This window comes from Psittacula echo (genome assembly GCF_963264785.1).
Source record: "Psittacula echo genome assembly, chromosome: 2".
Taxonomy (NCBI): domain Eukaryota; kingdom Metazoa; phylum Chordata; class Aves; order Psittaciformes; family Psittacidae; genus Psittacula; species Psittacula echo.
This window is the reverse complement of record NC_137737.1, coordinates 99,758,426-99,785,380: the sequence shown is the minus strand read 5'-3', so window position 1 is coordinate 99,785,380 and position 26,955 is coordinate 99,758,426. Positions and strand designations below refer to the sequence as shown.

Genomic DNA, 26,955 nt, shown 5'->3' with positions numbered 1-26,955 from the left:
GAAGCTGTATCAGGGTAGGTAGCCCAGCAGACAGCACCCATAGGTTTCTGAGCATGCTTCTCATTTCTTCTTAAGATGCCATTCACTGGGTTTGGGGATGTGTAAGGTTCTGACATCCTTCCCTTTGATTTGGGAACAGGTGCTGCACATACCAAGTGCAATTCTGCCCTTAACATACAGGTCTGCTGCTTTAAAATTGTGGAATAAAAAGAAACAGACTAAAAATATCTAGTTTTAATAAAGTTTTTAACAGCTTTAATTAATAAAAAATGAAAGTACATGAAGCAAATGCAAGTTGCATGACACTCACACTAGACTGCTTGCTGGTTTAATTTTACGGTAAATACTACAGGAGGCATTTGCGAGGAATAGAGCCCTGTCTTCCTTTCTTCCCGAAAGGTTTTGCTACAGCATTCAGCCAGCAGAGAGACTTTGTATCTAGTTGTTCAATCTCTGACCTTTCAAATATCCCATTGACTTTAGTGGGAGTGAAAAGTTGGACAAGTGTGGTAAACATAAGTGTGTGTACACCTACACTTATGGATGTACCTGTATATATATATATATACACATCTTCAGAATAGATCAAGAATTAACCCAGGAAGCTTGTGTTCAGGGAAAGATAAAAGCCTAGGTGCTTTAGGATCAGGGGGCTTAACCTTTAATAACAATCTGTTGCTAGCTGAAAAATTCAAAGCTAGTTTTAGATTTCCCTAAATTCCAAGGTTCGTCAGACTAGCAGAGTTAGTTCTAGTCCATCCTCTGTGAAATATGTATCTAAGTGCCTCTCTGTTCCATAGCAATTTTCCTTTGAAAAAAACCTGCATCATTGAAACCTTCCTTCCTATATCTTAAAATGTGACTTTCACGTTGCATTCTTGTATTCCTAAAGGAAGCTATGTTCTTGCTCTCATTTTAACTGAGAATTCGGCTTGATGAAAATTAATTAGTAGAAGTTGAATTAAAGCAAGTGACATCAAGGGCAGTAAAAATAATCCTGCATTAGTTTCTACCCAATTAAATTGCTGAAGCATTTGAATTACTGCTTCGAGCATGATGACAACATCAAGCTGGTCTCCTCCTCATGGCTCTCTGTTGGGCACATCACAAAATTGCTCATCACCAGTGACAGTTCAGAGCTGGAATAAGTACAGGCTTACAGCAGGCAGGAGTGAGATGCCTTGGCAAGGCCAGGCAGAGGAGCATGGAATGGTGTCTGCCCGTACTATCTATTTATGTGTGGGCACAGCAGCTCCTCAAGGCAGGACCGTGAAGAGTCCAGCCTGAGGAGCTGCTGAGCCTACTTTCTCACTGCCTTCAGACACAAACTGTGTTGCAAAGACTCAGGTTGTGTCAGGCTGTTAGTCCTTATTTTCCTGATTACTTAATTCTTCATGAGAGTTTAAGAGAAACAAAATAAATCTGTCATTAAGAACCTTGGCACTCAAGTTAATGAAATATAAGACTGGTTCGTTAGGAGTTATTGTTCTGTTTGATTTCATCACCTTCTGCTATTAGCACACGGTTGTCTACAGAAATAGGGTACGTTTCTGTTCATCTTTCACAGGGCTCACACGGCTCTCTTATTTTCCTACTAGAAACTCAGGAAACTTTCAAGTGCTGTTCAAATCTACCTTGAAAATATATTGTAACGTATAAATATTTATTTCTGATTTCCTGTGGCAAAGCTGAGTTACTGAAGAACATCACAAGGTTTGATGTAGGTTTGAATACACTCTATAAGCAGTAAAATTCCCCTGCAGAGTACTGAGTTTACCAGACGAATCCAAATGTATTTTCCCATTTATGCCATCAATCAAAAAGAACATGTTGCAAACTACTCACAGAAATTTTATTGCATCATTGTGCAGCGAGTTTATTGGGCCATATTGCAAACCAGAAGCAGAAAAATGGCACAATATAATGTACAGAGTATAGCTTTGTGGACAAGGGAAAAGCCTAGAGTAATTCTCTGATTTAAACAAGGGAAAGCACTTAGACAGAAAAAGCTTTCCTACATATATATAGAATAAAAAAATTGTAATATATTTTGTTCTGTTTACTTTTTATTCTCAGCACATATTTCTTAGGCATAACTGCCCTTGAAAGACAAAGATTTTTATTTTCTCCTTCCCTTTTACCACTTTCTGGATTCCACACAGTAAATTTAAATTGTCCTGTTCTTCTCATATATCCCCTTCCAATTAATCTCTTTATTAACCTCATGCCAGCTTTTCCCTGTCCTTTGGAAACAGTATAGCCGGAAGAAGCCAGTGAGATACCTTTGCAATGACTGTGGCAGATTGTGGCATGCTTGTAGTTCTTCAGATTGGATGGAGCAATCAAGATGTAAAGACATCCTGGAGTTTCTGTCCACATATCAGAAATTATGCCAAACACAGCATCACCTATTGTTTCTCTGCTCCGTTCTTTGTCTGCTCATGCTACCAGTCACCAACATGAAAAGGTAGCTTTATTAGCTGTAAGATGAAACTTAATCAGTTTGCAAGTGGAATTATAAGTGGAATTGTCCTTGCCTGGGATTGAAGTTAGTGACTTGAGAACAATTTTTCTAGCCTAGAGGATGCTTTCCAACAGAACCTGCTGCTGTGCGGCATGTTGTGTGTCTGTCCACTGCGTGTGAAAGGGAGGACAAACAAGGGAAAACGCTGCGATTCTTTTCCAGTCTTTCTAGATGCAATTTTAATTCTCTGCATCGAGTTTAGGCCAAGTGATCTCATTATGCCAGTACTGACTCTGGCTCTTTGTAGCCTCCCTTTATGAGCATCTGAAGCAATTCCAGAATATTTTGAAGTTGCACTAAGGTTATGTAAAAGGAAAAAAACCCCACAGCCTCTAATAAGCTAATTCCCTCTGGCCTCTTGCATTGTGCTGTTATTTATGTGAGTGATCTAAGGTCATTCAAGCAGGCAGATTATTTTACAATATACATATGGAATTCACAGGGCTGTGATCATTGAGATACGTGATAATGCAAAAAAGAAAGAAATTAAGGGTCATCTTTTCTAGTCCAATGACTAGATTATATATTTCAGTGTACTGAGAAGATGTTTTTATGGCTGATACTGTCTGAAAAGTTATCGTGTTGCCATAGAGATTAGAATCAGTCCAGCTTTATGGCTGCAGACTCTGTAAAGTGAGTTTATGTTAGGAATTTGGACCAGGTTGGTTCTAAATTTGTTTCATGGGCAAGAGTGATTGAAGATAGCCACGGCCCACACCCTGCATCTTGTTATGCCATACATTTTAAAATGCAGCTCAGCTGTTCCAAGAGGTCTGCGTGCTCTGTCTTACTAAAAGAGGAATGGAAAGCAAATAACTGATTCTTGGAGATGGAAAAAAGCATCCCCATTGTAGGTCCAAGTGACCACCACGTGGATACTTTCGATATTGCACATGCAAGGTTTTGTAAGCTGTAAATAGACCTTCCAAAGAGAATCTGTGCTGATTTTCTCCATTCACATAAGCAAACCTGAATTTTCTTTATTGCTTTGCTTTGTTCTATTGGCTCAAGGGCTGTGTACGATAGCACTCCATGTTTAAAAATCCAGTGAAATGCAGCTATCACATGGGATAGCTCACAGCTCAGTTACAAGTGGGTACGTCCATTTCCTGAGTTCTCTTGTAAAAATACAAAAAAAAAGAAGAAAGAGGATTTAGCAAGATCATGGATGACTTTCAGTATCAGTTCTGTAAAACCTAATTACTTTCAGTTATTGCCTTGAAGCTGTTCTTAGCAGTTTCCTTGCAAATGATGAATGGCTGGACATAGACCAAGCTGCAAAATGATCCATTAGTGTAATTCAATTTTCTGTCAGTCTTTGCAAGTAATTAGCTTTTCTTTAGGTAATGTATTGTTAATTTGCACGCATCCAAGGTTGTATGACATTTGTTTAGGGAAGAGTAGACATCTCAGGTGCTGCATTCCTTACAACAAATATCTCTTAGTTGTACCACGGTTATTATCCATTAGAATGAGTGAGTCCCCTATGTTACGCCTGAGCAAGAAATCTGTGTGTGACATCCTGTCCAGATGCCTGAGCAGTGGCAGTGCTCCTGATGTATGATGCTCCTCCTGTTACATAGAAGCATCCTCCAGGAATCTGAGTGGTTCTTGTGGCTGGGCCTATTTCTGAGGGATCACTGCTACGCACGCATCAATATCCAATATAACAAACAAGGAATGCCATGGCACTGCCTCCTGCTTCAAGCAGAGTTGTCTGTTTCCGAGAAGCCTCAGAAATGGGTTTCCATAGCTCCTTCCATAGACACCATCTTTGTAGCTGATTTAGCATTTCTCTCTACCTCTTCCTAAGCTATTTTAAAATCTGTCATTGAGTCAACTCTTCCTACCAGGCTACACTGGTTTTCATGAGCTGTCTTTTGGAGAGCAACTAAATTGATTGAGAAATGCTTTATAAGGCAATAATGTATCTTTTGAACAAATTCATTACGGGCTGGTGCCAATGGTCACTTCAGTTAGTGGGAGTCATCCCATGGTTTTCAGTTGGCTTCACCACCATAAGTATCTTTCAGCTTTAAGGGTGTGTGATTACAACCGCACACACACTTAAGTTAGTTGCCCTGTTGTCCTTATCTACACTTGTGCAATGGGTAATCCACATTTTGTCTTTTTCGTTAAAAGCAGAACTTCATATAAGTTTGAAAAACACCCTTGTGTAATGAAGGTTTGGCTCCAGAACTTCTTATAATTAAATTGGCACTACTTTTTTGATTTTTTCCCTGAAGTGATGTGTTGTCATCCTTCTCCTATCTTCTTTTTTCTGTCATTTTTCTTCAGTAATTCAGTAATTCCCATTTTCTTCCCTACTTACATTTTTTCATTTCTCCTTATTCTTCAATGATTTACCCTTTCTTTCCTTATCAGCCCTTAATTATCTACCTCCAACAGCATCTCTCAATTGTCTCTGTCCTCAGAAGACTTTGTGTGTTGTAGAGTGCCTCTTCCACATCCTTAGCAAGAGGCTTCTGAAGACAAAACCTGACACCTTAATTTTGACCCTGTATCAGTGGAATTAATTTTTATTTACACTAAGGTACATAAAAGGAGCAATACACACAGATGACATTATTAGACAGGATTTAGTATTCCTTGTTTTTGCAGCTCCATGTTTCCTGCGTGTAACTAAATTGTGCTTTCAGCCCATGCTGTACAGATGTACACACATCTGTTCTTGCCCAAAGAACTCATAGCAAGTCTCCCATAATGAAAAACAGGGATTGAATTATTCTGGATGTGATCCTCAGTTTAGGAAGAGGGGAGATCCACCAAATGGTGGAAGAAAGGAAGCGTGGTGAAACCACAACAGACACTGAAGAGCAGTCCTGCAGAGTTGCAGTCCTGGAGGAAAATTCCAGCTGGGGAAGCACTTAAGCTCAATTTCATTGAGGAGAACATGCAGGACTGGCCAAGTCTCTTCAATATTTCTCTTTCACTTTGGCAAATCAACAACTTATAAAAGACTGAAATAAAGTCCCCCAACACTCCAAAATATATTCAAGGAGAAATTGAAAATGATATCTACTCGTGCACATGGCACATTCTATGCACTTTCAGTGTGGATAAAGTGGGCATGGTGTCGGGACAAAACATTGGATGAGATACAGGGTAGTTGAGATTAAGTTGCAAAAGGGTAAGGGTTTTGGCATTTTGGCTCTGTGGTCATTCCAAAGAAAAGCACTGGACTGAAGCAGTCCCCAATGGCTGTGGTTCTTATTTGCAGTTAGGCTGCATCTAGCCAGGCTGTTGACCCTTTGCTTGCCTGTCTAATACACTTGCTTGTGACATGACACACATCCCACTGTTCCCATGTGAGCCACTTCCTTGTTATACTAATGCAGAGTATCAGGACAAGCGGGCAGAAGCAGAGTGCTTGGGGGACTCTTAGGCAAAGGAAGACATTGAACAAAGGGACACAGGTGCTTTTTTTAGTCCTTTTAGAGCACTGGCACAGCTGGAGTAGCACTTGGAATCATTTGGCATGCCCATTCAGTGACTTTCCAAGATATTTTGGCTGTGCAGTTTGAGAGCCAGTCCTCCAAGGTGCTGGGGAAAAACAATTTACTAACAGCCTCTCTCACTGTTCTTTTCTCTGTGCCTCAAAATCAGAAGAGGGACCAAGAACTGTTCCCTCTGAGCCTAAGATCTCTAAAATAGAAAGACTTCCTGTTCCTGGGCAGCATTAGGGCAGTGCAATGGGGAATGTGCTGCCAAAAGCGCATTGATATTCAAGCAATCTGTACATTAAATTTAGAAGAGGATTTTGTGTGCGTGTTTGTCTGGCTTTCTGCCACTCTCTAATTTGGGAGTCTCTCCAGCCCTCTAGACAGGTTATCCAGTCTTAGGTTCATCTCCTGACAGAGACATTTCCAACATGTCACTGTTGCATCCTGACAAGAGGACATGGAAAACACAGATTGCAGCGAGGTGTACAGACTTGGCAAATAGCTGTTACAGGGGAAAACTACCTCTTATGAAGCCAGGAAGAAAGGATTAAAGAATTATCCAGCACTGCACAGCAAACCCCTTGTATTCTACTTTATGCTGTCATGGTTTGCAGATAAATCTAGTGCCTAAAGTAAGATTTATGGTGTCCTGAATTGGCTTAGTTAAGCAACTAGTGACTACTAAAGGCTTAGATTAATTAAGTTTTGGTACTTTTTGGAGACACTGGAGGATCTCAAGTTGCAGCAAGCTTTTGAGTGTGCATTTTAACAGGAAAATTACAACCTTATTGATACAGGGGCTACCAGAGTTGCAGAGAATTTGAGGCATCAATCACTGAGCCAGAAGGCAGGGGGCAGGAAGAAGTTTGTAGGAATCAGTGAGGAAGGAGAAGAATCCTGAGCATCCTGGGCATCCTGAGCAACCCACCATTGCTGGGCACAGTGGGGAGCTCCTCAAGCTTGTGTCAGTCAAGCCGGGAAGTCAACATAGCGCAGCAGAACAAAGCCATCCTGTTGTAGTGCTGCCCTCAGGCAGGCTTCTCCGTCTGCCACACAGTGGCCTGACCCTGTGGGGTCTCATGGGGGATCAATAGAGATGCTTCTGTTCTGAGATGGATTGGATGGAGCCACAGCGGATATGTGCCATGGGAATGTAAATCCTCCACTTGCTAGGCTCAGTATAGTGAGAGAACACTGGAGGTGATAAAAGGTGCAGCTAATAAATGGTGGGGGAGAGGAAGGAAAGGAGCAAAGAGAGGGAGAAGTGTCCTTTAGTGTTTATTATTACTTGCGAAGCTGAGCCATACAGGCCACGTTTTGTATTGGTGCCCTATTATACAAGGATGAGAAGCAGGATCACAGGATCAGAACTCTAGACTTAGATTCAGTTCTTGTCTCAGTTGCAGCATTCCTCTTGGTCCACATCTTTGTCCACAACAGCAGAAGTTGGGTGCGTAGTCCAATGCAGGACACGATTCACTCCAACAGTATTCTGACAAGGGACTTGGGCACACAGGCACCCCATGCTGTGCTTTTTCACATAAACATCAATGTTACCTACATAGGTTAAGTGTAAGCTGACCCTTTATTTTGGATTAATTACCTATTAAGAAAAGAAAACAGTATTACTTTTGTTGGAAGAAGCTTGTGAAGATCAAACTCATGAATGGCCATATGGCATACATGCATATATATAGATGAGGAAGGTCATGAACACACCTAAATATTCAGTACTCTACAATTATATAAGTCATGTAAGCAGCTCTGCTTTTTTGGAGGCCAGAGCAAGGTTACTTCTGGAGCCATAGTACTGGCTGGAAAAGAAGGAGAGTAAAGGATACTTTGATTTGGTTTGGTTTAGTTTAGGGCTATTCCTCTAAATCAGTTTGGGCTATCAGGCCACATTCTTCCACCCTTTTTATTTTGCATGGTTCTACTAAGGTAGGTCACAAGCCCAACTTTCAAAACATCAGCAGCTCACACTACAATGGAAGGAAAGATTATGTCTATGAATTTGCAGAACAATGCTCTTACAGGTTTTTATGTGTGTTGTTTTTATTTTTCCCTTCAGAAGTGCAGTAAAGTAGCTGATATGTATTTAGGGCTCTCAGGAGAAAGGGCAAAGAAACTGAGCAATGTGAGATTTTCAGATGCCATACACCTGCATATAGGGACACAAATGATGCTTGAGATTCATTTCAAAAGAAATGAGGGTGAGATTTTGTGCTGTAGCATCTGTAGGAGCTTTTCATCAGGTCTCATTTCATGTGGAATTTTCCAGCAAGGGTAGCCACAGCTATTAAGACAATGGTACCCACAGCCTGCAGCTTTCCTACAAAGATGATTACCACAGTTGTCCTCTCCTCAGACCAGTGCTTACGTTTCAGGCCTCTCACCTATTCAGCTGCTATTGCTTCAGGTGCCTCATACCCCATGATGCAAAAGCAATGGCACAAGTATCTACAAATGATTTTTTTTGAGCAAAATAAAAAGAGAACGTATTAAAAGAAGAAATAGAGCAGCTTAGATGTTTAGCTGGAACAGAGAAGGCTGAGCATGCCTATATTTTCTTTATAAAGCATCTTGCTTTGTCACCCTCTGTCCCTAAACCATTTCTGATAAATGTGTCTTTTCCTATGCTTCCTTTCTCCTCTGTTCCCAAAGGATTTTTATGTATGCATGAATTCTTTTCACCTCCAAATTGCCAGCCTTGTAAAACAAAACTGCATTTCATTAAAGACAATTTACAAGGCCCTCAAAGCTGATAATTGGTCCTCTTATCTTTCAAAAAAGTTGTTGATGTTTTTGCTGGGGTAAGCTACTGTGTGGTTTCTGTGTTTGTTCCTCACAAATCCTTTGTGGATTTTAGATCAATACAGGTTTGCAGAAAACACTGATAAAGCAGTACGCAATATTTTCCCTGTATGCTTCCCTGATGCTTTTTATTTTTTTTCCCTTTTCTGTTTTTTGCAGCTTGTGTCCTTGATTCACCTTTTTTGTTTGTGGGATTTGTTTTGGATATGAGAGCAAGCTACCAAAATTGACTCCCATGTAGGAACGTGGGAATGGAAATAGGTCACAAGGAATCTTTCCATGTCGTGTCACATACCTTTCATAAATGCAGCAGACTGCTTTTTAGAAGCAATTTCTTTACATTTTTTTTTTTTTTTTTAAATCTTCTTCTTTCTTATTGCTCTCCCACCAATAACATAAAGCAATGCTGGGTGTTGGTGACAGAGGCTCCCCGGGGTCTGGGGTGCCAGGAGCAATGGGAGTCACCACGGGTGTCCATCAGGGCAAGGCTTAGCAGCCAGGAGAGGAGATGTCCTCAGGCCCTTACAACCACTATTGATAACTACTTTCCTACCCCTTGTGCCTTAACCCCAGCATAAAGCATGCTTGCTACCATGTCTTTTGTCAGTTTTTTCTGTAGGCTACTTAAGCCAAATTCCTATGCTTTGAGAAAATTTGCTTCTCTGACCATCTAAGTGGCACTCCAGAGAACTGCTGCTGTAGTTTCAGCTCATAGTCCATGGGTGACCAGAGCTGTGCCTGGCATTCCATCTGGGACTATGCTCATCACAGCGTTGCCCAAGGTCATAGCACTAACTACACTCTCCCAGGCACCACCTGCCAAATTCCCAAATCATAGAATGGGCTGGAAGGGACCTTAAAGTTCATCTAGTTCCAGCCCCCTGGCCATGGTCAGGGACACCTTCCATTAGACAAATGACATAGTTCTCTCTCCATGGCAGCCCCTGGTAGCTCATGGATCTTCCATGACCAGCTACTATGTCCCACTCCTTTCCAGCTCATGAGCTCTCAGTTACCTTTCTTTGTTCTGGTTTTATTTCTGCCATCATCAGGGTCATCAAGCTATTCCATTTTCCTTCTCTGTCATCACTTCATTTTTCAGCTTGATTGCAACAATGATTCAACAAATTTTGTCAGCACATTTCTGTGGCGAATAGGTTGGACTGAGTGGTGAACCTTCCTCAGTAACCCAGGTAACAAATAATTATACTACAGCCAAGGCCCAACCGCCATTTTTACAGTTCTTTGAAGAATATCTGTAAAACGATATGAGTTCCCAAATCATTACACCCATACATGGTTCACAGCAGTATGTATCAGAGCTATTCAACTACTTGTGAACAGAAGCAGCTTCAGCAGTTCCCATCTTACAAGGACCTGCTTCATTTAGGTTAGGCACAGGGTAATAGCAAGCCTTACCTGAATCTTTATATTTCTGCACATGGAATGACTTTATGCATTTCTGCCATGGTTAAGATCTAAGGAAACTCTTCACTGGGGGATCTTACTTCACTGTTGCTTCTTACTGTTTATGTTACACTTTCCTTATCTAACCTATCTAAACCCCACCTAAATCTATTTAAATCTACATAATTTATCTAAACCACAAATGTAGGAAGGCCATGACGATACTTCCATCACTGATTGGAATAATTCAGTTATCCAGGCAGACTCTGGCCAAGATCCCCCACATTTCTCCTATTTTATATTCAACTGTATTGTATCCCCTGTTATTATCTCCCATATAATATCTCATCTCTCTCCCCTATTATTCACGTTCTTGCTCATCACTGGAGAGTGGGAAGCTCATTACCAGTCGAATACCTGGAGTTGATGCTCCGCACAGCAGGGTGACCCCACCACCCAGGGTGACACCCCCCCCCGCTCCGTGGCACCGGGGCGCTCTGGCGCGGTGCGGCCGCTGGGGGCGCTGCAGAGCAGAGCCACTGCCCCGTCAACTGGAAGAACCCCTCCCAGTCCCCGCCCTGTCTTGCAGCCGACGCTCCGGATTGACCACTGCGGCGTGCGGCGCGGGGCGGGGTCGGCGAGGAGGGCTTTAAAGCACCGCGGCGGCAGCTGCTTCCTACCTCAGGAAGCCGGGAAGTGCCGGGATTGTGAGTGTGGGGTTGGCGGGGCGGGCGGAGCCGCGCCGCTCCCGCTTCCCTTTGTGCCCTTTCCTTGCGGCCTCACCGGCGGCTGCCCGAAAGGCGCGGCCTTGCGGGGAGGCGCGGGAGGGTGCCGGGTGCGAGGCATCCCCGACGGGCCGGGCCTTGTCCCGTGGCCCGGGTAGGCGGTGCCTGCCCAGCCGCGTGAGGCGGCCCTGCGCCGTAGCTGCTTCTCAGAGGGAAGGTGCCGCTGTCCCCCCCGGTCCCCTTCCCCACTGCTCGTTCTCGGCCCCCGTGAGCCTCCCTCTTCCTTCTTCGGGCTCGCTTCTCTGCGGTCACAGGGATCGGGGCCACGGAGCTTTCCCTTTTCCTGCAAAACCGTGTGAAGTCCTAAATGTGACTTTTTAAGCCAACATCAGGTCAAAGAGCAGGGCCTGTAGTGTGGGGGTGTATGTGTGCTGCTGCTTTTAGTGGAGAGTGGTGAGTGCTGTGTGGTGGCTACAGACCTTTCCTGACTCGATTAAATGCCTTCAATTGAGGTACTAATCTGGCCTGTGGATGCAGGTGGTGAAGTTGTTTCAGGGAAACCAGGCTTCGGTGAGAAGCATTCTAACTTGGTTATGTCTGTATAGCTCACTGATAGCCCCTTGGGTTATCATATTTCGTAATGTAACTGTTGCAGTGCTGTGAAAAAGGTAGAGCTGTGGATCCTCTTCCATATGCGGGTAGGAAGGGTAAAGTTTTCCTGTCCATGGGACCTACAGGAACTTCTAGCCCTGGTTTTGAAGAGGGGGGGTGAAGCAATACCCAGCCTTGTGCAGTGTAGTAAGTGGTATGTGCTTTTCCGAGTTTGATGCTTTTGGGGGCAGACTTTTTGCAGCTCTGCCATGGGACTTGAGCTATTCAATGCCCCTCTAACTTTTAAGAATATTTAACTATGTTTAAGACAATACTTAAAGTAGTCCCTGATTTAGCAAGTAGCTCAACTCTATGTTGGACAGAATATTAGCCTCTATGTAATGTGTTGTATTTTGTGGCTGTGCTGTGAAGCTAGAGCCTCATGTTGCTGTAGGGGCTGCCTGTGTGCTGGTTTCTCTGAAAAGCTCCAGATGAATCATGTCTGAGCTCTAAATGCATGGGAGGATGGTGGCTTTCTTGGGGAAACCAGGCTTCAGTGAGAAGCATTCCTTTAACTTGGTTATGTCTATTATAGTTCACTGTTCGTGACTATTCAAGGGAATGCTTAAGCTGTCTGGTAGTTTGGAGTTGTTCTAATTGGTGTTTAAAACTCATTATGCAAATTTAAACCTGGTGGATGCTGTAAATTAAATAGAAGCATTCTCCAAGGAGTGAAAGGATTTTTGGATGTTGGACGTTGGTGACCTGTGTAAGTATAACCCTGCTTGAAAGAAAATGTGTTCTGTGAGTCTTGTAGATTCAGAGTGGTAGGATGTGCTTATATGGCAGTATGTTGTGTGGGACAACCTGTAGATTGAAAGTATTCATTTTAGTTATGTGGAGTAGCTGTTCAAGAAATCCAAAGGTAGCCAAATGTTTTAACTATCATACTTGTCTTGTGACTTATATGTAGAAGCAGAAGAAAGGCTTAAAGGGTCTGGCATAAAGCTGACTGGACAAAATACTGAATCACAGCAGCTAGTGCTGCTGAACAAACATGTTCAGTGTGTTACACAGACACTGGAGTTTTTCTCAAAGTCTAGGCACTTGGATTTCAGAGGGTGTATTTGCAAAGCTCATTATTTTCCTGGCTTAGAGGAGGTGCAGTGTCTATAGTTCTACCTTGAGAACTAAATTTAGGCTCATTGGTTTTGTTGGTTGAGTGGACAGTATGTCTTTTTAATATGGACTTTCAACTGGTAAGGAAGACAGAAAACCCAAGACCTCTCCCCTCCTAAATTTTCTAACATGAATTTCAGTTGAAACTAAAACAAAACTAGGAAGTGGTAGCACTGAACTAATCACTGACCACTGGCTCATGGGCTGCTGGGACTGGTTTCTGTTCCTCTGGCTTCACTCTGACCTCCTTTGGTAAGGCTGAGTGGCAGGTTGGGACTGTAAAGCTGGAGAAAACACAGTTCTTAAGCTGCCTGCTTTTAACTTCCTTTGTAGAGCATAAAGTGTGGTGCTTCCTTGGGCCGAGCTACTAGCATTCAAGCCTATGGCACACTATTAGTTGAACTCTTAAAAAGAAATCTATTCTTTGAAGTTGCATTTTACTTAAGTAACATTTGGCCTGTAATTCTCTTGTAAGTATATTACTTGATTGAAATAGCTTTATAAAGTAGCTTCCTCAGTTTAAACTCCAAAGGGCTTTTTTGAGGGGAGGGGGAGAGGGAGAATATGCTCTTGTTTAGCCACTTAACTGTGTGTGAGGGAGTGGCCTCAAGTTTATATTAGCACAGCTTGGTTTATGGCCTTAGCAATTGAAAGATGAAAGTCTTCTGTGGCTGCTTGATTACTGACACTTGCTTCTTAAACCTGTGAAGACTAAACTATTTTTCTATTACAGAATCTTCAGCAACACCGTTCTAGTCAGAATATGTCTGCTCTTGAAACGCTCTTTCAATACATTGATGAACACCAGGACCTCTATATTCAGGTAAGTTTTCTTTGAATTTTGCCCTGCAGCACCAGACAGGTATAGGATATTAAATGTTAGCTGGTCACCTTTATGCTTTTTGTAACACCTATATAATATGCCTGATAATAGGGTAATGCCAAATAACAGAGAGGGGGAGCAGGCAGCAGGTATGATTGACTTGAGTCAAGCCAGAAAACTTTAAATTTAAGCATAGTTCTGTTCAAACACCTATATCTCCATGGCAGGTTGATTAGAAAATGTTCTATTACTGTATAGTACAGGCAGTGACTTATATAGAGGTACAAGAAGTTTGATGCTGTTCTTCAATGTCAAACTAGGTTTATACTGTTTCCTGTTTTGAGATGGGACAGAAAAGGTAGCAACAAGGCTGGAGTAAAGTTTTCTCCTATGAAACTGTTCATATTGGGGTATAAGGGGAGAGGTTACTTCTGTATTTTGCTGTTTAACCTGCTATTGAAGTGCACTTTGTATTGCAATCCCTATCATGTGTGATGGAACCAGTGGTATGGCATGGTAAACCCTCAGGCAAGAACTATGTCAAGTTCTTCTGCCAGTTGTTCTCACTGACCTTGCTTGGGGAGAAGGAAGCTAAGGTGACCTTTCTGAGAAGCCTGAAAGACATTTGCTGGCTCTGGATACTTAATGGCAATCAGCAAGGCATGATATGCACAAGCTGTCGTACTCTTAAGCTTACCTTATGTATCTGTAGACTTTATGCTACACTACAGGGACAGCTGTAGGAATGTGATGTCTTGGGGATCTTTTGAGTAGAGTATTAACAGAGTACTCCTTTTATCAGAGGACAAAGCTGATTTGTCTCAAGTTTAAGCTCAACTTTTAGCTGGTTTTAGTTGGATTGCAAGGTATCGTGTTTGTATAGAGCTTCCCATGCCATAATTCATGTGTAATTACCTTCAGTTTTTCTGCCTTTTGTAGAGGCTGGCTGAATGGGTGGCAATCCAGAGTGTGTCAGCATGGCCCGAGAAGAGGGATGAAATCAAGCGTATGATGGAGATTGCTGCAAAGGACATTGAGCGTCTGGGAGGCACAACCCAACTTATGGATATTGGGAAACAAAAGGTATGTGAGCATCTGAGTGTCAGCTTAGTAGAAGTCATCTCTTTAGAAAACAAGGTGTTGCACTAGGAAGTGCTGGCTTCCTATAATCTTGCCAAGAAAGGCACTTAGACTCCATAAAATATCATTTAAAATGCTGTTTATGCTGACCTCTTTGTAGTGGTAGCTCTAACAATCTTATGTGCCTTCAGATATGGGGAACCCCAAGCTATGTAGCATCTAGTGGGCATCCAATAAGTGTACAGCATTATTCTGTGCAGATCCCATTCATGGAAGTGTTATCTCATATTGTTTATTAATGTTGCTTAATTCCACTTCCAAACAAAAGGGATATTCACATGAGAAATATTTGCTGCACTTTTATCTAAAGACAAGGACATGCAGGTTATGTAATCCCCAGTGCCAAGTGGGAGCTGCCTGCTACTATCAACTGGCTAAGTTTATCCTGCAGCTCAAGGATATGCACAGTGCAGAGCAGGCAGGAAGGTAAAGCTGTGTGTGCAGCTTAGCACAGCACAGGCTTGAGTGTACTCAGGCTAATTATGTGGATCGCTAATTCGTTGATGTCTGGTCTTCTGCTCAGGATCACCACAGAAGGGTCTTGTGGCTAGTGGTGCAGAAAAGCAGTAGCTGTCGGGGTATAGGATAATGTCTTTCCTGACACACAGTCGGAGCTTCCTTTCTTTTTTTTTTTTTTTTTTTAATAGTAAACCTTGGGATCCGGAGCAGTTAAGCATATTGTGCTACATTTTGAACTATGTACGTTTTTGAACTATGTGTGTTTTAAATACCTGTCTAACTGAACATGGAGACAGCACCTGCCAACAAATGTTAGACACTTTTAACAGCAAGCTAGTGTTGGACCTTAAGCTTGTAGTGTAAAGTTACTGACTGAAATCTCAGTAAGTCTTCCAAAGACTTTTAAGCTCTTCAGAACTGTTACATTTGTCACAAGGTTGCACTGCACCCTTACCAGAAACAAAAGAATTAATAGGCTGAGTCCTGTCCTTATTTTTAGTGATCTGAATTGCTTTTATTCAGCAAAGAAATGTCTTTTATTCAGCTTATGAGAAATATGATAATCTTATACTAGGGAACAATCCATTTGATATGTTTCTCCTTTGAAGTGCCTAGTTACTGCATATCATAGAATAAGACCCATACCAAAATTGTTACATTAGCATTTAAATAGTGGCATTGAAAATGCTGTTGTGCTTGCTATTTGTAAGATTGTCATTGTAGTTAGTACTGGTGACTGCTAGGTGAAATGTGTGTATCAGGACCCTCTGAGCAGTTCTTGCTTGTGGTAGCTGGAATACACTTGTTGGTAGCACTACAGGTTCCAGCAAGGAAGTGTCTGACTTTATGTTCCCTCTTGGGGGGGAATCTGTAGGATAATTCTAGTTTTGCTGCTACCTACAACTGAAAATCCTGTCAAAAGTATTTTGATTAATTCAGACACAAACTTTTTCCTCTAATTGGTGTAATTTCTGGGGGGCATGAACTGATTTTTAGTTTATTACAAGCAACATTTCTATTGGGCATTCTTGCAGCTGGATTCAAGTTAACTTCAGTATTTAGTTTTATATTAAGTATAGACAAAATTAGTCAGTGTATTATGTACATTGCTCCTGTATCAGTGAAGGACAGTGTAAAGCAACTGATGAGCTTGTCTAATCTTAGTTTGCTGCTACACAACAGTTTGTACTGTCTACTGATTAAGTGTAAATTCTTTCAGTAATGCTTTAATCAGAGCTGCAGCTGTCCAAGGACTATGTAACCTGTTGATTTAAAAAAAAATAAATCCGAGCTTGGAGCCCATGTGGGCGGAAAGTCAAAGCTGATCTTGATCTGCTGCACAGTGCTGATGAGTGTGTTCACTGAGAGAGAAATAATGCTGACTGAATAGCATGTCATAATTGCTTATGGGGTATTCCAAAACACTAAGCCAAGTCCAGCTCTTGAACAAAGATCATCAGCCCTATCATGCCCTTAGTTTAACAGCATAGGCTTGTATAGAGAAATACATCTGTTGTGCTGACCTTATCTGGGAGGAGGCATGTGTTATACTCGGTGATACCACTGTTGGGAAACTTTTGTCTGGAGCTGTCCTGTGTACAGGATAAAAGTGCAGTGAGAAGCAGTCCAGAATGCGATATTGAATGGAGCTGATCACTTATGCTTAAGTCAGCATTAGATATGGCAGTATGGCATGCAGACAGCTTTGACTGCTAAAATCTGATGTAAGATTGCTAGTTTAAAGCTAACAGTTCCAAGTAGCTTGGAACATTTTGACTGTTACTGGAACTTGTCAGTAAACTTACACTGCTTCTGGCAATCAGTTTAGCTTAGTTTTGTTTAGCTGTCTATGCCCCTTATCTCATAACCTCAATGTTAAAATTCATTCATCTGATAAAAATGTGCCATTCTGTTGTTCCACATTTGAATAAAACTTCTTGCATCCTATTTTTAGCTGGCAGATGGATCAGAGATCCCTCTTCCACCAGTTGTTTTGGGAACACTGGGTTCAGATCCAAATAAAAAGACTGTGTGTGTATATGGTCACCTGGATGTTCAGCCAGCATTACTAGAGGATGGCTGGGATAGTGAGCCCTTCACATTGGTAGAAAGAGAAGGTAAGAGCAGTGGACTTCAACTGATAAGCAATTCTCTAAGAAGTATGGTATTTCTTAACTCTTCTAAAGTTGTGCCCTTGATTGAAAGGGGGAAGGAGAGTAACAGCAGACATGGATACTTATTTTATACTGTTGAGAAAATATGCAGGGTGGGAAATAGTAAACAGAGTTGCAACATTTTCCATCTCTCATAGGCTGTACTTGCATGTAATCTTCCTCGCAGCTACAGCCAAGTCTTAGCTGCTGTCTTCCATTGTAACAATTTGTTGCCAGAAAGCTTTCTAGAGCTAGTTTCTTGTGCTGTTCACAACTTGCAGCCTGTGGGAACTTGGAACCACTAGGGTGAGCAAAGACTCAACACAGCTGCTTTATGCCTGGTAAAAGAAGTGGTATGTCAGCCTCTATGGGTTGCCTTGTGTTTGCATCCAGTGCTGTGATGAGTACTGGAGAATCTGTATTTTACAAAGCTAATGCCCAGACAAGTGTCCCCCTCCCATAAACAGGAATGAAGAAATTGTACAGTAACTCCTGTTGAAACAACACATTGCTAGTAGACAAAAGGAGACTAAAGATTCCTTTTCTATTTAAAGCTGATGCTACCCAGCCTTTTTCTTGTTTCATTTGCTCAGTGTTGAGTGTCAAAGGTCATATGAATAGAAGGGCATTAACCATTCTTGTTGCATAAGTGTTAATCATTGCCAAGAGAAGTATCTGTGGTAACTAGTATTTGTACTTGGGCACAGGCAGTAGAGCCCAAGTTACTCAGTCAAATTCTCATCTGAGTAAGAGCCAGACTTGCTTCAGGCTGTGGTTTATCTCCATGCAGCCTGGCAGTGTAAGAGACATATTTACCTAAGGTTTCTTCCTTAGTCTGCAAATTGTTGGGCCTGTTCTGTCACCGTGGTTACAGCTAGTGCTTAGTGGCTGTAGCCACAGCTGAGTTGCCGCAATATTTGCCTTTACTGTGATGCCATGTGCTACCTTTCTTGGGACTTCCCTGTAGCCTGTAAAACTGGTTTTTGACTAAGGCCCTTTCTGGGGAGATCAGCTTTTACCTGGAGAATCCAGAGAAGTGATCAGTCACTAGCTACTGAACTCTTCAAACAAAGAATTATTGAGTTGAAACTAATACTGGATAGTTTCTGTAAAAGGAGGTAACTTGTTTCTCTATCCTTATTGCTGTGCTCATAAAAAATGATACTATTGTGAAGGTCATGGGAGCAACATGGTGCAAGGCAGTTACATCTTTTCCAGGCTAATGTTCAACTCCTATCCAGGGAGCAGCTAGAGGAAGAGGTGGGGTAGCTTTGTAAGTGGAGAACTATTGCAGTCCTCTGCCTATCCCACTTGCATGGATTTATAAAGCGGGATGTAAATGCACTGATTCTTTGGAAGTAGAAATGGAAGTTAATAGAAGCAGGGCTAAAAAGCTTATCCAAAAAGATGTTTTCCCCTGCAAGCAAGAGATGACAGAAACTTCATCCCAATTTATCTCCACACTAGTTAATTTGTATCTTATTTCTACAGGAAAGTTGTATGGACGAGGGTCAACAGATGACAAAGGTCCAGTGCTTGCCTGGTTGAATGCCTTGGAGGCTTATCAACAAACTAACCAGGTATGTGCCCAAAATGTATCCTGCGTTTTTTGCATACAGCTGAGTCTGCCAATAAATGTTATCCAAGCCACAAAACCTTGAGGCAAGCCTGCTTATTCAGCTAATCAGAGAGATGATGCAATAGTCTTGTAAATTTGCTGATGTCCCAGTAGGGCTGAGTTGACTTGCTGACTACAAGTTGGTTTTGTAGATGCTTGGATTGCACTTGAAATATTTTTTGCTTTAACAAAATGTGTAGGAAAGAAAATATATATGCAGTCATCTGATGCAGGAGGAATAATCAAATGTGATCACTTTCATGTAAGGATATCAGATTAGCTTGGCCTTTAGCAATGCTTAATGTCTCTCTGCTACTGATGTCCAAGAAGAGATTAACTTAGTAATACTAAACTGGGAGTTTTGGTGTTTCTGTTCAAGAAAAAGTGCAATCAGAAATAGCTCAGGTTGTCTGCATTACCTTGCAAGACAAGTTGCTATTACTTGCAAGAAGAATAACTAGTTCTCAGGTGCTGTCTAGGCATATAGAATATGATAGACTGGATAGACAGGGTAGCTCTGACTCCTACTGTGGCATGCAATTTCTGTGGTTAGTATTAATTTTCCTAGCCCTGTGACTTAAACTTGGCAATAGATTTCTGCTACTTTCCCACACTTAAGGGGATTGAGAAGAAGTTGCCATTGAGTTTATTTAATACTTTTTGCATATATGTGCAGTCTAAACTTGTTAATTATACACAAAATACTATTAAATTCCACTGTCATGGGACTAATTTACCTGTGTCCATTTTTCTGTTTTGTACATGACATGGAAATTACTGATTGTTGAAGAAGTCCAGTGTTTTCACATACTTAATTGTTCTTGGTTTTAACTTTCAAAGGAGATTCCAGTAAATGTTAAGTTCTGCCTAGAAGGTATGGAAGAATCAGGATCTGAAGGCCTTGATGAACTGATTTTTGCTCAACAAGATACTTTCTTCAAAGATGTAGATTATGTTTGCATTTCTGACAACTACTGGCTAGGCAAGAAGAAGCCTTGTATCACTTATGGCCTGAGGGGTATCTGCTATTACTTCATAGAGGTAAGAGCTAAAGTACACTGCAAAACCAGTACTATTAAACTGGATTTTCTACTAAAGAGTGGTAGCTCTAACATTTTCATGCCAATAGCCTTTAAGAAAAGGTGAAACTGGCTAAAGTGGAACAGTTTCTAGTAAGTGTCTAAATATCTTCCTTTTACTATTCTAAATGATACTTAGGTGGGAGGGAAAACTTTCAGATGTATGAAGCAAGATATCCTGGTACTTTCACTGGAGTGTTCTTGTGACATAGACAATCTTCAGGTATTTACTTAAATGCAAGAAGAGATGTCACTGAAGTCCCCAAGGTTGGGACAGTCAGTACTAAGGGCTTGTACTCCACAGAGCAATAAAAAGTATATCTGCTTTAATTTACTGCAGCTGGGTAGTCTGGCTCCAAAAACAGATGCATTCTCAATATGTGCATCAAAAAGCTAAGGCAAAAGTCTGTTCTGTACATTTGTCAGTATCTTCATGCTAAAATAACCCCAAATCTTTATTCACTTCAAACCAGGTGGAATGTAGTGACAAAGACCTTCACTCTGGAGTTTATGGTGGTTCAGTACATGAGGCCATGACAGATCTCATTACTCTAATGGGTAAGAAAAGGGAGGTTTCACTGAATGCATCTGAAATAGGAGTAAGAGCCATTAAAGCATAGTGAGCTTGCAGAGAGTGAGTTCCAAAGGGCTGCTTACGCTAGCAAAGCAATGACTAGTGAAATGGTGCTTGCCAGGTATATAAGGCTGATGCCTTAGATGCAGAAATATGATGGTCTTGCCAAAAAGTTGTCTGTCTACTTTAACTCTCCCTAAAACCTTGCTGCAAGCTTGTATGTTAATTAAATTGGCTGTCTTCTGCACACTCATCTACAGGTGTGACACTGTACTCCTTGGGAATCCTGCCTTCAAACAGCCAGCTAAACATGTAGCAATAGAATTATAGTTGCAAGGAAGTTGCATTTTGGATAGCTGCAGATTCCATAAGTTCTTTCTGTGCTTAGTGGTACAAGCTCTGGAAGGGAGAGGTCAGAATTTCATGACACCTTTATGGAATTTTCTGAAGGCAAAGACTACTGTTTCCCATGGAAAGTGTTCTCAGCAATGACATCTTGTTTGTTCTAGTTGAATCCTGATATTAGGTTCTTCTTGTTTACAGCTTCTCTTATAGACAAGAAAGGGAAAATCTTAATCCCAGGCATTAATGAAGCAGTGGCACCTGTTACGGATGAAGAGCTGGCATTATATGAGAAGATTGATTTTGACCTGGGAGAATATGCAAAAGATGTAGGAGCAACAAAACTATTGCATGATACAAAGGTATACTGCATCACTCCTCATCTACCCTGGCTGGCTGTATTAGATCAAGCTACCTATATTAGTAGAAGGCAGAAACAAGCTTTTGTGGATACCTGTATAGTTACAGAGTAATTTAGTAGGCAGAGAATTAATCTAATGTCTTTAAAATGGTGAGATTGCCTTGGAAGATAATTTCACTTGGTATACAGTTGACTGCACTCTTAATATTAGCAGTTCCTCTGCAAGGTGTTAGGTGCTTGGAAACTTAAATCTCAGTTATTCCATATTTAAGGGAAGAGGTCTAGACAACTTTAAATTTCCTCAGTCTATATATAAATAAAATTTCAAACTTGTACAGAACTTTCTTTACCTAGTGCTGTTCTCTTAATGCTAAATAAGAACTGCTAGCCCTTGTTCAGAGGTCAGATACCACATCTACACAAAGCATCTCACTTTCTACATCTATAGGAAGTTCAGTGGGTTATCAGAAAGTAAATTGCTCATAGAGATGCCTTCTCATTAGGTGAGAAAACAGCTTGATCTAGCTGTGATGAACTGAAGGCTGACATACTGAACATCATCTTAGACCTGGCAAGCAAGGACTGTTTTGTAGCCATGAACTGGGCAGCTGCCCAAATCTTTGAACAGCTGAAGTTCAATAAACTAATGTCTGAACTTCTCAAATCTTTATCCTGGGAGATCTCCAAATAAATGCTTTTAACAGCATTGAATCCTGCAAGGTATAGGTCTTCCATACTAATTTTAAAACATTAAACCCTAGATGTAAATACATCTCTTACCATAAAAAGCAGAAACAAGTGTTGTAAAAGACAATTTTACATATGCAGGACTGTTTTCTGTCCTAGTACTGTCAGGAGGAGACTCAACTCAAATGGGTATGAGTAACAATTTTATATCTTCAACCTTGTCTTTACATGTTAATCTTTATATCAACTGGGAGCACACAGACTTCCTTGTGTAGGCTTGTCCTATAAAGTAATGAATGAAATATAGCTTGTGTATAAGGAGGAGCTGGCAAGATACTATTTGATAGCGAACTGAAGCAGTTCAGTCTTAGTTAGACTGAAATCCTAGCTTAACTTACTGAGGGAGTTTTAAGTTGTATGCATGGAAGAAGAGTCTTAGGGCTAAGGAGAGAGATGGGATAGAAGGCTGTAATATGTGAGAAACAGTGCTTGAGAGATTTGAACTGTGGCAGTTCAATTTGCTTGGAGAGTTCAGAGGCAGGTTGTACCTGGAACAAAGCAAACCGTGAACATAAAGACCATGAAATTTCTAAGTCTCAAACCTTAAGTTCATGTTTGAGGTACTGTAGCTGTCTATATGGGACACAGATGTGTTTCAGTATCCAGGGTACTGAACAGCTGTGTCCAAGGCAGCAAGAAGGAAATGCAGGACTGTAGCTGAAAAAGTCAGTAGTACTTATTTTAATCAACCTGCAGTTCAGGCAGTTTAATGCAACTGTTGGTATAAATTGGGAAGGAGCATGCTATGTGCCTCAGTCTACATGTGGTGAGGCTTTCAGCAAACCTGTGATCTTCATAAGCATGTGACTCAGTGAAGGCACCTGCCTGACTTGAGGCAGTGGGGACTAGACCTTCCAATACACTCCCTGCACACTGTGCTTGAGAACCTATATATATGGAGAATAGATAAGGTATGCATAGATATATATATTACATATGTATATACATATTGATATGTGGTATTTGTATCCTTGTCAGAAACAGACCATGTTCTACAAGTTCCGTAGAACTAGGAGAACTAGAACCAACCCAGCTGTTGTATCAAATGTGTGCCTAATGGGAGTAACAGCTTCTGTTTATAACTGAGGAGTCTTGAATGAGCTGCATTTCTGTATGGGGGAAAGCACTGTTTCTTGCAAAGTCTATTAGACTGAAGAAATTATTACTTTGAGGAACTCTGTCAAACTTGATTTAACCTTTCATATTTCCCTTTGCTTCTGCAGAGAGATATCCTTATGCATAGGTGGAGATACCCTTCCTTGTCTCTCCATGGAATTGAAGGAGCCTTCTCAGCCTCTGGAGCCAAGACTGTGATTCCTAGGAAAGTGATTGGAAAGTTCTCAATCAGACTTGTGCCAAACATGACTCCTGAAGAAGTCACAAAGCATGTATGTTGAGATGAATTGGTGGTGTCAAAACAACTAGTGTCTTAATTTTAGTTCTTCTCCATGCTGAGGGGAAAAGTATTTCTGTTTTCTGAAACATCTGTTTACTTCCCTTTTCCCTGTTCTGCACCTCAACTTGGAGAGCTGAGGAAATTGCTGCATGGCTCACATACAGCAGTTGTATGACCATTGTGGCCTGAATAGTCAATTTCTCTCGATGAACTCAAAGAAGGGGCTCAGGAGTAAAGGCTAATTTAATAGTAGGGCACTTGGATTGCCAGAAGTGCATATTCAGAAACATAAGTTTGATATAACTAACTGTTCTACAGTATACTGTTAACTTGCCTAAAGGAGATATTCTGATTTCAGGGCAGAGATACATACGAATAATACGAAATAATAGTAATGGGAAAAGTATTGCTGCACAGTAGTAGTGACCTGCAAGTCCCTAAGATGCTTTTAGTATACAGTCTTTACCAGAGTTCATAGAAATGCTAACAGTAGATAAGATTGTTCAATCTTTCTCATAGGTTGAAGAATATGTGAGCAAAAAATTTGCAGAGCTGCGTAGCCCCAACAAATTCAGAGTGTACTTAGGCCATGGTGGAAAACCCTGGGTGTCAGACTTCAACCATCCTCACTACATGGCTGGTAGGAAGGCCATGAAGACGGGTCAGTGTGTTTTCTGCTTGCCATTGGGAGAACTAAAGCTCTTATTCCAGCACCTCAAGAAATACTGAGGAGGTTATGTTTGCATAATACTTAGTGTTCTGCACTTAAATTTGGCTCACTTAAGTAATGAAGCATGTCATGTGCAGTCCTTGAGTCTGATGTACAAGAAGGGCAGAAATGATATCGAGCTTATTCCTACTGTACTGGAACAAGTCCGTTGGTACGGTGTTGCTTTTGCATATAGGTGGGACTGTCAGTTCAAGTCAACTTGCTTAGCAAAAGCCCTCAAGTCATCCTAGCGTTCCTCTTTAGCTGCCTTAGCATAACTGATAGATTGCATAGGGCAATAGAGCAAATCCAACTTGTGTTAGAGTACAAACAGGCATTTGAGTGAAGTATTATTTGTGGAACTGTTTGGACTGAACTTTGAAAATTACTCCAGCCAGTAGTACATCTATGGGAAAGAAGCTCCACAGTTCTGTGGCCTCTGCAGTCTGGCTGATTAAAACAGGAATTGATCAGCACCTGGTACAGATGTGGTTGGTACTTGATGGCTTAAGTAAGGTTTTGTTAAAAACTACAACTCCAAACTGACTAGAGTATCTATCACTTTTCTAGTTTTTGGAGTTGAACCAGACCTGACAAGGGAGGGAGGAAGCATTCCTGTTACACTTACTTTTCAAGAAGCAACAGGCAAGAATGTCATGCTGCTTCCTGTTGGAGCTGCAGATGATGGTGCTCACTCTCAAAATGAGAAGCTAAATAGGTAAGAGAATATTTATCCCTGTGCCAGGCTGAGTTTACTGTGGGTTTTGGCATGTATTATGAAAAGGACCAAGAAAAGTTGAGCTCTTGTTTACTTAATTTTCTGGAAGCCAAAGTGCCATTTCTCTGTAGCAGGGAATGGCTGGTTGGGTAGCTAGTCTATAGCTGAATCTTGTTCTCATTGCTTCTGATTCAATAAATTTAGAATCAGAAGCAGTTTTTATACCTTGGTCTCCAAGCTTGGTTACTCCCTATCCCATGGGTGGCTTTTCTGTCTTACCAGGGGAGATGTGGGAAAGGCTGGGAGTAGTCTGTTGCCTGCAAGAGAAATGTCTGTTGTCTGTTGTGTGGATAGGACTGATTGCAAAAAGCACTACAAATGCAGCTCAAACTAAGATAGTGCTAATGGAAGCTATCTTCTTTCCAGGCACAACTACATCCAGGGGGTGAAGATGCTTGGTGCATACCTTTATGAAGTTTCCCAGCTAAAGGACTAAGTTAGACAATTACCTTTTGGCTTATGGATCATAAGTCTGAATTATCTTATGAAGTGTCATCCGTTACCAAGTCTCACACGGCTCCCCTTTTCCACCAGCACTCCTCTGCCTTGGTGGGGGAGAGGGAAACATACAGTTCCACTTGAACCAAAAATGTTTGCTTAAATGCTTACGTCAAATGACAGACTATTCTTTATCTGGCCAGCAGTACTGAACTGCATCTTTGTCCCCTCTGTATCACATTCAAGTTGTGGTTTGCTGTATTCATCTACTTTTCCTGTAAAGCAAGAGGAAAGGTTTTCTCTCAACTGTTAAAGCAGCCGCATCAGTTGCAGAACTGCTAGTCAAGTTTAAGATTCTTATTTCTGGATATGTCCTGGAAGGAAGTAGTTGAAGTGACAGATTATAGGGCTATACTGGAATGTGTTCAAGATGTAGTGAAGCATCTATCTTGCTGAGTGATTTGGAAGAGCAGGTTTCAGTTTGCAGTGAATTGGGTTTTAACAACATTCACTGTGGTAATGACTACTGGCCATCTTTTTGTAAAGCTGTCTTTGTACTCCTTAAAAAGAACAATAAATAATCATGCTCTAGAGTCTGGCTCATGGTCTCTAAGGATTACATAATGACCTGGGAGGAAAAGCAACTTCAGGTAAGTTGAGAGGAACTCTTCTGTGACCACAGAGGCAGATGAGCAACGTGACTACACAGACTGTACTTTCATGGAATCCAAGTTTTCATTCCTTAGGGTCTGGTGCTTTAACAACTTGTAGACTTGAAGCAGATGTTGCTAAATCCTGTTCTTCTGAGAGAAAACAAGCTCAGAAAATGTTCTATTTTGGCTTGAAGCCACACTAGCACAGCTGATGATGCTGCAGGGGAATGGGGGAATTTGGAGGCAGAAATGGGGAGAGGAGAGCATCACTAACTGCAAATACTGACTGACACCCAACTTCAAGCTGTCTTTTAGAAACATTAAAGTCCAATACTCCTGGTGTTATGTCAAAAACCAAACCCTCTTAAGTGCGTGCTAATCTGAACTGGGTTTGGCTCACTGACTCTGAATTACCTGATCAGCACTAGCAGGCTAAGCTAGGTAAGTATTTGAAGTGATGTCTTGCTCTGAGAACTGTCTGAGAGCATAGTGCAGTCCTGTATCCTTACAAATAAGCAAGCAGCATGTGATGCTTCCTCCCCTGAAGGGCAGAAGGCAGGAGTGTCTTGTCTGTCTGGTTTTCACTGTTGCTTGATCTGGAGTCTTAATGGTGGAAGGCTGTTGGGGCAAGGGGTTGTCTTCTCACAGTGAAGCTTCTAAAGCTTCTCTTCTGGTTTTGTTCCATGTGGTTTGTCATAGAAGTTTATGGCTGGAAATAATCTGGTATCATTAAACTTTGCACTTGCAGCTCAGGTACAGTCTGAGACCCATGTCCTATGCCTGTGATAGGACTTGCTAGCACCAAGCATCTGTACACACACTGGACTGCTAGGTTCCCACATTTCAGTGACAGTGGGGCTACTCTGCTATGGTATGTGGTCCATACATAGGACAAGACTGGCATGCCTGGATAATTAGAGGTCATCTGTATGCTGAGATCAATTAGTTATACATGGTAACTAGTCCTAGAAGTAAATGTGT

General features: G+C 41.5%; 1 protein-coding gene across 2 annotated transcripts; it reads left to right on the top strand.

The window, feature by feature from the left end:
* The first annotated feature begins 10,853 nt into the window (after positions 1 to 10,853).
* CNDP2 (carnosine dipeptidase 2) lies at positions 10,854 to 25,539 on the top strand. 2 transcript variants are annotated; one of them, XM_080611798.1, is made up of 12 exons: positions 10,854 to 10,916; positions 13,438 to 13,527; positions 14,467 to 14,610; positions 17,081 to 17,243; positions 18,771 to 18,859; positions 19,738 to 19,938; positions 20,450 to 20,534; positions 21,094 to 21,254; positions 23,224 to 23,388; positions 23,916 to 24,057; positions 24,676 to 24,823; positions 25,250 to 25,539. In XM_080611798.1, the coding sequence occupies exons 2-12, from the start codon at positions 13,468 to 13,470 to the stop codon at positions 25,317 to 25,319; spliced, it is 1,428 nt and encodes a 475-aa protein (XP_080467924.1). In that variant the 5' UTR covers positions 10,854 to 10,916; positions 13,438 to 13,467; the 3' UTR covers positions 25,320 to 25,539. The 2 variants fall into 2 exon arrangements, with proteins under 2 accessions (XP_080467924.1, XP_080467923.1); XM_080611797.1 differs by lacking the exon at positions 10,854 to 10,916 and adding an exon at positions 12,878 to 12,956.
* The last annotated feature ends 1,416 nt before the right edge of the window (positions 25,540 to 26,955 follow it).